At 49.2% G+C, this 11,475-nt stretch overlaps 1 protein-coding gene across 1 annotated transcript; it reads right to left on the bottom strand.

Moving 5' to 3' along the window:
* Positions 1 to 6,801: 6,801 nt before the first annotated feature.
* On the bottom strand, positions 6,802 to 9,262 carry ADIRF (adipogenesis regulatory factor). The gene is made up of 3 exons (XM_019716120.2): positions 8,897 to 9,262; positions 7,205 to 7,267; positions 6,802 to 7,002 (listed from the first exon to the last, which is right to left on the bottom strand). Exons 1-3 carry the CDS (start codon positions 8,955 to 8,957, stop codon positions 6,896 to 6,898), a joined length of 231 nt encoding a protein of 76 aa, XP_019571679.1. The 5' UTR covers positions 8,958 to 9,262; the 3' UTR covers positions 6,802 to 6,895.
* Positions 9,263 to 11,475: the final 2,213 nt, after the last annotated feature.

The raw sequence follows: 11,475 nt of genomic DNA, 5'->3' as shown, positions 1-11,475 counted from the left end.
AAAAAACTGTTAAAATTGTAATACAATGAATGACACTAGCATTCATTTGATTAATGCCATACTACACATTGCTACCATAATTCAACTTCGAAAAGTAATATGTAGATAACATCTTTTAAAATGTGTACATTTTTTTGGCATCCCTTAGTATACAGTAGCCCCTCCATTATCCATGTTTTCACTTTCCATGGTTCCAGTTACCCAGAGTCAAGCTTGGTGCAAAATATTAAATGGAAAATTCCAGAAACAAACAATTCATAAGTTTTAAATTGCACACCATTCTGTGTGATGAAATCTCACACCATTCCACTCCATCCTGCCAGACGTGAGTCATTTGTTTGTCCAGTATATCCACGAAAGAGTACTGATGCTGGCAATTCAGATATGCCAAACAGAAGCCATAAAGAACTTCTTTAAATGAAAACATATGTGTGTATAGGAAAAACATAGTATACATTGGGTTCAATACTCTCTGTGGTTCAGGCATTCACCGGAGATCTTGGAACATATCCCCTATGGATAAGGGGGAACTATTATACATACATTCTGGTATACACATTTTTTCAGAACTACTAACTCACAGTCCTATGAAAAACACATTTACTGACTAGATTACAGAATTTTCTACAGTTCTTTTTGCCTTTAGCCTTACAGAATCCAGTCAATACAGTCATATGCCACATAATGACATTTTGGTCAGTGACAGACCACATATATGATAAAGGTTCCATAAGATTGTAATGAAGCTGAAAAATTCCTGTCGCTTAGTGATGTCGTCATTGTAACATCATAGTACAATGCGTTATTCATGTGTTTGTGGTGATGCTGGTGTAAATAAACCTACTGCTCTGCCAAGTGTATAAAAGTACAGCACATACAATTATGTCCAGTACCTAATAGTTGATAGTGATAATAAATGACAATGTTACTGGTTTATATATTTACTATATCACACTCTTTATCATTATTTTACAGTGTATTCTTTCTATTTGTAAACAAAAAGTTTACTGTAAAATAGTATGTGGTATAATGCCAGCAGTGTAACCTCATACATCTCGTGTTTAACATATCTCTTGATTGCATCATTTTCTCTTGTGCTTGATTTAATCTCATGTTGCTTTGTACAGTAACATGGTGTAAAGACTTATAGCCTAGGAACAATAGGCTACACCATACAGCCTGGGTAGGCAGTAGGCTATACTACCTACGTTTGTGTAAGTGCACTCACTCTATGATGTTCATACAATGAGGACATTGCTTAACGGCATATTTCTCACAACTTACACCCATCATTAAGTGGCGCATGATTGTATACTATTTTCCAAAGCTACTTAGTTTTTTTCTTTTTTTTCCCTTTCGGTGTGGCCATTTAATTCATTTGTAATAGTTAGGATGATTTGTTAGTGTTTGTATCCCATTTTGGCTTCTCTCTCTACCACATTCTAGTTGATTTTAGTACTTTATTTTGGGGATATGCGAAACATTGCTATGGTTCTTCAAGCCAGAACTACACAAAAAGATATAAAGAAGTGTCACTCTCTTCTCATCTCTGCTACCCTGTCCTCATTCCCCCTTTCCACTGCCTTCCTACTTGTCCCCTGTATATAACCAATCCCTTTGGATTCTGGTTTATCCTCCCTGTATTTTCTTTCCATAAATATGTAGAGATGTGTATTTTCTTACATCTTCTTTCTTTACAAGAAAAACAGCATATCATACAAGGTCTGACAATTAAATTCACAAACTCATCCTAGAAAAAGTGCTACATACCTCATTGCTGAATATCACTACAGTCACCTTCAAAGTACTCCCCTTGGGAAGCTATGCACTGATGCCAGTGCCTAGTCCACCCTTCAGAGCAATTTTGGAACTCTTTTTCTGGAATGGCCATCAGAGCTGTCGTCATACTATCTTTGATGTCCTGAATGTCATCAAAATGACTTCCTTTCAATATTCCCTTTATCTTCAAATAAAGAAGTTACTGGGGACCAGATCAGGTGAGTCGGGAGGGTGTTCCAATACTGTTATTTGCTCACTGGCTAAAAACTCCCTCACAGACAGTGCCGTGTGAGCTGGTGCATTGTCGTGATGCAAGAGCCATGAATTGTTGGTGAAAAGGTCAGGTTGTCTAACTTTTTCACGCAGCCTTTTCAGCACTTTCAAATAGTAAACTTGGTTAACTATTTGTCCAGTTGGTACAAATTCATAATAAATAATCCCTCTGATATCACAAAAGGTTAGCAACATCATTGCAACAAGTTTATGAACTTAAGTAGAAAAAAGTGAAGTGCAAAACAGCACTTTTATGAGATCTGACAATTAAAATATACTAGTAAAAATATACTACTATTTTTAAAATATGGGAAAAATACCAAAACTACATTGCATATGAAGAAATTCTACTAGAAAAATTTACATCAAAGAAGGCACCTGTAAATTATTACTTAACATGAATTAAATTCTAATGTTTAAAAGAAGATACAGTAAAACAGAAATGCCAGAATTCCGAGATAAGATGGCAAACAATAGGTCTAGGCAGAACAGGAACTTATAGATCTCAGGAATAAAACAGAAGAAAAAAGATTTAAAAAGCCATTGCAGAAACATAGACTAAACTATAAAGAGCCAGCTATGGAATAGAAATGAAAAAAGAAAAGAAATCATATTAAAGAGATACACAGTGTTTGGGAAACAATGGCAGATCTGGAAACTAAGTATTATAGGAAAAAACTTCATACCCATAACTGAAATTCCCAAAGAAGAAAGTTAAGCAATGCAATAGAGCAAATATTTAAAAACACAATTAAGAAATACTCCTGAAATTAAAAAAATCTAGACTCAATATTCAAAATGCAAATTGTATACTAGGGAAAATTGAACCAGAACAATCATCACTGAGTCAAACCCCAGAAAACTCATTGAAAGATAAAAAAGACAGTCCGCCAAAAAGATCATGTCCCTTTTTAGAAATTCCAGTGAATTAGAAAATAGGCTTGTAGGGACTGCTCAACCTTCTGTGCAAGAGGGCAGTGACACTTAGAAGATACTCAAAGAATACAGTGCAAACTGTACATTTCAAACCCAGCCAAGGTTAAGTAAAAAGGCTATAGACCAACAATACCACACATTTAAGAACTCAGAATATGGTTCACATGAGAACTTCTTTTTTTCATTTTAACTTTTTAACATTTTTAATAGAAAATTCCATACATAAAAGTAGGAAACGATGAACCCTCATTACAATAACCCAAGGGGCTTAGCTGTTACAATTATCAAGCCTAGATGTCTCTTCTCAGTTCATCTGTAAATATCTCAATCTTGAGGAAATTTCTAGAGGCCTAACTCCAACCAACCAAGAGATAGCAGAAAATATTTCAGCAAAAGGCATGGCAGAGAGATTTTGACATCTTCAGTTGCAGATCTAGGACAAGACAAGGGTGTGTCTCAGAATAGAGGAATGGAATGTAAATGCTACATGTTTTCATAAAATAGAAATGAGAAAAACAGAAGGGGAGTACTCTTATTCCTAAGAAAACTAAGGAGCCATGAAAAGTCAGAGTGATTCAATTTACAAATATAAATGCTGAATATGTCTGTTAAATAAAATACAAGAGCAGAGATAATAAATTATAACCAACTTTCCATTTCCAATGTTAATTAAAGGAGGCTGTTGTGGATAATCAAACACAGCAAATTTTAAAAAATTTAAAAAAGAGTGAGGGTAGAAGATGGCAAGTAGAAAACTCTGCCCCTTATCTCTTATGTAATTTGATGTAATCAGAGTTGAGAAGTCCAGTGGAACCAAAAAGTAATGCTAAGTGATTGCGTTTGGCTAGTTGAGGAACTGGAATTTGGAGAATTGAGAATTTGGGGGCAATTGCTAATGAAAGAATTGATCTTTGGAGACCTGACTGAGACCCAACAGGTATGGTGGCCACAGTCTTCTCCTCAGTGTCTGGGCTCAACTAGCTTTCTGAACGTCATGGAGACAGGTCTCCTATAGGCTTCCGTGGGGTCCTCTGGCACCGTGCCCACTGAGTCCCAGCCATGGGGCAAAAGACAGATCCGGACTCACAATGTTGAGAGAACGGAGGCACACAGAAACAGGTTTATGTACAGTGCCGCGGGCCAGCTGCACGGGGGGTTGTGAGGTAGTGTGGAATGGGCCACACTGATGAGATGGCACCATGGTGACAATGTGTGAACTCATTGTTATCCCATAGAAGAACCGAAGGACAGTCACTTGCGCATTCATTTAGCAGATGGTGGCAGAGCATCACTCTAGGCAGGGCATGCACTGGAAAGGCCTTGGTTGCAGCCCTGTGACAACTGTCATAGAGATGCACACAGGAAAGCATCACTGTGGAAAAGAAATACAGAGGGTGTGAATTCTCCAACAGCAGTGGCTGGACCCATTCTGAGTGTTTGTGTGTTGGGGGCAGTTGGGGAAGCTGAGAACTGAAGGATGAAAAAGCAGGAGCCACCTGGACAAGGGTGATTTATGGGGGAGGATGGAGTGCATTCCAGGCAGAAAAAAACAGCATATGCAAAGACTGAGGCAAGCAGGGGCTTGATGGCAAGGGAAATGAAAACAAATCTATGTGGCTGAGGCAGAGAGGAGAGGGTGTTGTGAGAAGAGTTTGGCAAGGTGGGTAAGGCCAGTAAGTGAAGGACCTTGGCATCCAGGCAACATCAAGAGGATTTGAACTTTTGTTTGCAGCAGAAAAACTAACATACAGGGGCTCAAATGGTGAGGAAACTGCATCCTCTCATACAGCATGTTGTGGCAGCTGCAGGATTGACTTAGGAACTGAATAAAGTAGCCCTAGGTTCTTTCTATATTTCTACTTTGCCCTAATCAGCAAGTTGGCTTTGCCTTTGGCTTGTTCTTCCTACGGTGACAAAGGCTGCCACAGTTCTACGCATCATTTCCAGCCACAAAAATGTCCGATGGAGGAGGAGGGACTTTTTAGTTTTTCATTTGTTTGTTTTTAGGATGAAAAACTTTTCCTAGACGCCTCCTGGCCCTCAGACCTGACCTTTTCTCCCTTTGGCCAGAGCTGGGTCACACACCCAAACCTAAGGCAATCACTCAGGAGAACTAAAGTGAAGACGGATTGTTAGGCCAGCTGGGATTTCTCCCTTAGTCACTAGGGAAGGATGCATACCAGAAAAGAAGTGAGGGCTCCGCCAGTCTAGCCCCACCAGCCTCCCGACCGGTGTGATCCCAGGTGGTCTCTCCCCACCCTGGCATCCCTACTCCTGGAGATGCTGGAAGCGCCATCCCGACTTACCCAGGTGTCTCTTCAAGGACCTTCCCTCTGAGCCAGATTGAGCAGCCGTGGCCCATTTTGCAGACTAGAGGAAGCCTTTTGGGGACAGCAACAAGGAACCAAGCACGAAAGTGGGTGACAGTGAAGATGCTGAGGGGGTAGCGAGGAACATGTTGGGCGCTTGGGAGGGAATCTCAGATTGGAGAAGTGAAAAGTCACCTTAGCAGATCGTCACCCACAAGGCGTGGTGGCGGTGGTGCGGGTGGGGGGGAGCTACATTGCCACCTGCTGGTAGGCCGTGGAAGGCCTCCCCGAAAGCCGGCATGAGTGCTCGGGCGAAGGAAAGACAAAGCTTTTCCCTCTCAATCGCCCCAGAACTAGGAGGTGCCATGTAATCAATATCGTGAATTGAAACGGCATGATTACACATGTACTCGACCAGAAGCAAACTAGATTATTATGATGAAGAAAATAACGTATTCAAAGACATGGCGGTGGAGAAGGAGAACGGGGCAGCACCAGCCGTGTGGCAGGGGGTTCTGATGATGGCGGCTGCAGAAGCCAGGGCTGGACATTGTCCTGTGGCAACTGTGAGTCACCCATCAGCAGGGCGTACCAAGGGCTGGTGTCGCGTGCGTGGACCCGTGCTAAGGGATGGGAAGGAATTAGGCTTGCCGTAACCCTAGGCCACCCTGCCAGACAAAAAGTCACGCCTTCGTAAGGGGGCAGAGGTACAGCTGCACCCAGGAGCGAAACTTGAGGGAGGGTTCTCACTCACACGCGCGCCAGCACACGGGCCCGTCTCGTGCCTCACGCCCACGTGAACGGCCCCGTGCGTTATAGGCCCCTCCCGTGGGGCGTGTCCCCTCCCGGCCGCCACACCCAACACTGCAAGTCCAGCGGGCGGGGCCCAGTCTTGGAGTCGCGTACTCGCCCTACCGGGTGACTCACCGCGGGACGAGGCCCGCACACAAATACCCGGCGGGATGAGGCCCGCACACAAATACCCCGCGGGATGGGCGGAGGTAGCGAGGGCGGGTAAGCCGCCCCAACGACTCTACGTAGTCCAGGCGAGCTCCCGCAGCCTGGGGTGCTTGCGGGCGCCGAGTCCTGGGATGCCCTCGTGCTCCAAGCCTTCCCACTCAGCTCGCGGGGCGTTGGGGTTAGTACCTGTGGCCCGGGCCCTTGGAGCTCCGCCCTCAGCCCAGAGCTGAACCCTTCTAGCATCAGAGGAGTGAATATCCCCCTCCTAAGAGGGCGGGGTTCCTGGAGTTGGGGGAGCCAGGATGGCTTCTGAATTGAGCTGGGGATGGGGCACGTACCTAGGTGGGTTGAGCTTCGGGGATAAAGGAGCGTCTGGATCCGCGATTGAGACGATGGGAAATAAATTCATGAACAATCGGTGTGGGTTTCGCATATGGAATGCCAGGACTCTGGATGTGGGGGCTGGGCTTCTGGGTATGGCGGTTCTGCTCTTGGTGAGGGAGGACTGGCCCAGCTTGGCGGGAGACATGACATGGACACAGGGTAGGAATATGTGCTTTAATGAGGCATTAGGCCAAGGGGGCAGCCGCTGACCGGAGCTCAGGGCCTGGAGGGGAGTCACCGGTGGCTCCCTTCTGTCATTTCAGGAGGCCTAATTTTTTCCCAAAACCCGAGAAAGATTCAGAGGCCTGGTTAGCAGACTTGTCGATGGTTTCCTGGGTAGATTTGGCCACCTGGTCCATGGCTGGGGAAGGAAAGGGGAGAGCAGATGAGGATGGGGTCCTGAGGAACCAGAGCCATGCCGGGTTAGCCTGGCCTGGGTCTTCTCCCAGGAAGCAGTGTGAGCAGAGGGGCTGCAGAGGAGAGGGTTTGCCTGGGCAAGAGCTGGGTGGGGTGGGGAGGGTGCTGCCCACCCTCTTGCCGCCCTCCCCCAAACCCCACCAGACCTTTCTGCCCTGCCTCTGTGGCCTGATCCACCACTTGCTGAGCTGCTGCTCCAGCTGCAGTCACTGAAACAAGAGAGATTTAGTCTGTAGCCTCTGTTGAGGCACCATGGACCACAGGGGCTGCACCATTGTCCCCCACCCCCATCTGTTCTCTAGATGGCATAGGGACAGATGCCATCAAGGGAAAGTCCCTTGACCAAGGCCACCGAGCCAGTGAGGGGCATGAGCCCTCCTTTCTCCATGCCTCTGGGCTGTTCTTGTTTATTTATTACTCTGGGCCCCTCCCCTCTAGCCTGCTTCCATCCTATCACCAGGATGGCTGAGAAAAGGAAGGGCAGGGCAGAGCAGGGCCAGGCTGAAACTGGCATCTGGGCTGTGGCTGCTGCTGCTGGGCATGGCTCAGGAAGAATCCTGGCCCCTTTAGCAACTTTCCCCCCAGATGCCTGAATTCTCACCTTTAGTGCACACTCAGTGCACTGGGGCCTCTACTTTTTGCAAGGCCCTCTCACCACCTCAGCTTTCCTGTGCCTCACCCCAGAGGGCACACAGTAGTGATGACAATGCCTCCATGGGCAGGTAGCTTAAGGCATTAGGAACAAAATGCAGAAAGGAAGTGAAACTTCCAAGGCCAGGCTATCTCCCCTGGACCAGAGTTTGTATCTGTGGTGAACAGTGTTTCCAGGGCCTCGGGTGGGCAGACAGGTGGCTCTGGCCTCCAGAGATCTGACTCATCCGTACTGCTGAACAGGAAACGGCCTGCCTTCCCCACACCCTGCGGTCCTTGTCTGACATAGCCAAAACCACAGGGAAAGAGCCTTTGCACCCAGCTTACAGGTAAAGAAAGTGAGATCCAGAAGGAAGGGTCCTATACATAGAGGCTTCCTACTAGCGTTTTAGTCTCTGAGGAGCAACTGTGGGCTTTCCTTGGGAATTGGTGATGGAAGGGGTTGCTTTGAGTATTGTCTGTGGACTGGGATATGTGCAGGACAGATTGGGAGCAGCAGCTCCAAGGGACGATGAGCTGGGACTGGAAGAGCTGACACTGGTGTGCCCAGGGGTCCCCTCACATCTTGCCCCCCTCCCCCCATCCATACATCCACCCCCCATCCCACCCCCGACTGTGTAACCTCAGGTCAAAGGAGGAAAGAGCTGGAGGTGGAGAAGCTAAGGCTGGAGACCTGCCCCGCTGGAGTGAGGGTGGGAAGGCCCTCTGGGTGAGGACTTAAAAGTAAGGAAACAATTATTTTTCGGGGGGGGGGGAAGGGCTCAAAACAAAGCCCAGTGGGGGTCTGGTGCCCCCTCCCCCATCCCATCTGGTCCTGTGCGCTGAGCCGCAAGTGGGTAGAGGTAGGTCTCAGGGTGGCAGAGCCTCCTCTCTCCGTGGACCTTCACCATTCCCTAATGGCCCGGGTGGGGCCCCTCCCTGCCTGCGCAGCCTCCTCAGATTGGTTCTAGCAATGCCCAAAGTGCAACCTGGGCTCCTGGGGCACCGCTGTCTCCCCCACGCCCACCCAAGGATCATCTCCGAGGTTGGTCGGGTGGGCGTCCTGCCCAGTCCCTGAATCTCAGGAGAGGGCCCACTCCGAGCCTGAGCGGCCTGCCAACTTTCCGGCTGCGAAGACCCGCGCCTTCCTCTCTTGAGCTTCCAGCCGGGTGCCCCTGCCAATGCCTCAGGTCGCGCGCTGTCCTCACCTGCGTCCTGGGCCGCCCCTTCCACTTGTTGCTTCAGATCCTTCAAGCCTTTGTTGGCCATGGCTACGGGGTTTCTGCGAGGTCGTCAAAGGTAACCGCAGCGACGTTGGATGATGCTCACAGCTGCGGCGACCAGAGAACTAGATCTGGTTTTTAAGGCACCCCAGGGCCGGCCCGCCCTGCGGAGGGCGGGGCAGAGGGGGGTGCAGGGCGGTTCCCGGCAGACCCGCTGGGGGAGTGACCGGGACCTGCTCCATGCGCTGCGCACTGGGGGAGCACATCCTGGCCTCAGGCCGGCCACGGTGGGAAGGCGGCGGCCCCTTCCGGGGTCGGAAGAGGGGCTAGGAGTGACAGAGGGACTGGGTAAGGGGTCCAGAGAGAGGCCGGGGCAAGAAAGGGGCGCACACACCACCTGTACCGCGACGGCTTGCTTCCTCCCTCAGGGACCCGGAGAAACCCCAGTCCGTGAGCGTCGGGTCAGTCCAGCCTCTTCGATAATCTTTACAATCTCGTGAAATGGGTATTTTCAGTTTATAGGAAGAAACAGACACAGAGTGGGCAAGAAACTGCAGACAGGCCACCGGCCAGCCGCCACTGGGACCCGGCGGACAGAGGGGTGGGGCGTGTCCGGTAATTCTCCCTCCCCCCCCCCCCCAGTAGAGGGTGCGTCACCGGCTGGCGCCCCTGGGGATGGTCAGTTCGCTCTGGGAGGGGTTTAGAGACCTGCGCGTAAGTGGAGGAGCCAGGATCCTGAGGACAACAAAACGACTCGCAGGCACAACCGCCCCGCACTCAAGGGCGTAGCTGGAGTCCCCACCCCGCCACCGCCCACTCCGGAGTCGGGCTTCGGAGCCTGGAGGCCTCCAGAACACACACACCCTCCGTGTCTCTGTGGGGCATCGCGCGCCCCTCTCCAATGCTGCTGCTCTCTGATTCTTTCTCTCCAAGCCTGTCTGCACCTCTGTAGGAATCGCTCCTATTCTGAAGCTCTGGGAAACTCCACCTACCCAGGTCTGCTCCTCTAGCCCATGCTCTACCTCTTGTGGAGGGAAAGGGGGACACATAGTAAACCTGACAAGCTCAGGAGATGGAAAATAACCACATAAGATGGCGTGAGCATAAAAAATTTAATAACTGAGTGGGCCATGGTGGGAAGTCATATCTTTAGCTAAAAGCTTCCTTCATAAAGTCAATCTTCACCTTACATGAGCCTGTCTATTGTCTTTTTGCACCTAAGATGACATCCTTGGAATGTCAGTAGTCCCTTTCTCCAGAGCAGAGCAGGCAAGTACAGAATCCCTCATTATTCTTGTCCCTTGATTAACACCTATATGTGAACTATTAACTGTCCTGTACCCACCTATGTGAAAGAAGTACCTTCTCTCCAATTTACTTTTATCCAATCCCAGAGATTTCCCGGTTTTGCTTTCTCCCACCCCCTTAATCTATCGCCAGTGGATTTCATGTAACCCTCCTCCTTTGATTCTATGTATAAAATGAGCTGCAAACCGCCATTTCATGGAGCATTTTCTCAATCCGTTGACATTTTGCTTCCTGGCAATTGTCGTTAGTTTGGCTCAAATAAATTCTTATAAGCTTTCTCTCAGGCTGGATATTTTTCGGGGACACTCAGATGGGGGTGGGATAGAGAGAGTGGAAGGGAGAGGCTGGGGGTAAGCGGGTATCATCAACCCCTAATGTGGCGTATCTGGAAGTGCGTGCACACACACGCTGGGAAAGGATCGCTGGGAGATAAGGTCTACTCTGGGCAAGAGAAAGGGGCCTCCGCTGAGATCAGGTACGGGGGGTGGGGGGGGGATACCAAGCGTAGACTAACAGAGCAGCTGCCACGCCTGCTCCCTCCCTTCCCCACCCCTCCGGACTTTCAGACTGGTCTCGCTTAGAGCACAAAGGCACTGCCGGGAGCCACCTAATGGAGGGTTCCGGGACTCCGGGAGCCCTGCCGGGTCACCGCCCCAGGCCTGCCATCCCTCCTGAAATCCCACCAGAAGCACCAGTCCTTTTAGCCTGGAAGGCCTTTTACACTGCTCCACTTAGCTCCTCTGGGCTGCTGAGGCTACTGGGCGTCAGGCCCAGTGGGCAAGGAGTAAGATGGGGGAATAGCTGCTGGCCTCAGCAGGTGATAATAGAGACAGCTCTGAGTGGCCCTAAAGCAACAGGCACTGGAGTCGACCTCTGGGTTCAGCTACCCCCTAGGGCGAGACCATTGATCTCCCTGAGCCTCAATGTCCCGATCCTTGATGATGGGGGGAGAATAACTGAATTTCGCCGAAGTGTTACTATGAGGATTAAATGGGCTGAAGGATGCCTTACACTCAGCCAGGGCCCTTCAGGAGGGGGCAGGGCACCCGGTGGGGGCTTCTCTGATAAGGAAGGAATAGAGAAAGGGCAGTCACTCCTCTAGGGAAGTCAAGTGCAGCCCCACGGAGTGAGAGCACTTATGGGGGTTTAAGGGCAAAGTGCACTGCAGTTGCCATGGGGTGGGGGGGGTCTTCCTGGACTGGGCAGGCTTTGATGTTTGGCATTTGACCCCAGGAACGGCCGTGAGTATGTGTCTA

The sequence above is a fragment of the Rhinolophus sinicus genome, linkage group LG07, assembly GCF_036562045.2.
Source record: "Rhinolophus sinicus isolate RSC01 linkage group LG07, ASM3656204v1, whole genome shotgun sequence".
Classification (NCBI taxonomy): Eukaryota; Metazoa; Chordata; class Mammalia; order Chiroptera; family Rhinolophidae; genus Rhinolophus; species Rhinolophus sinicus.
Note: the sequence above shows the minus strand (reverse complement) of the source record. Positions and strands in the feature narration are given on the sequence as shown.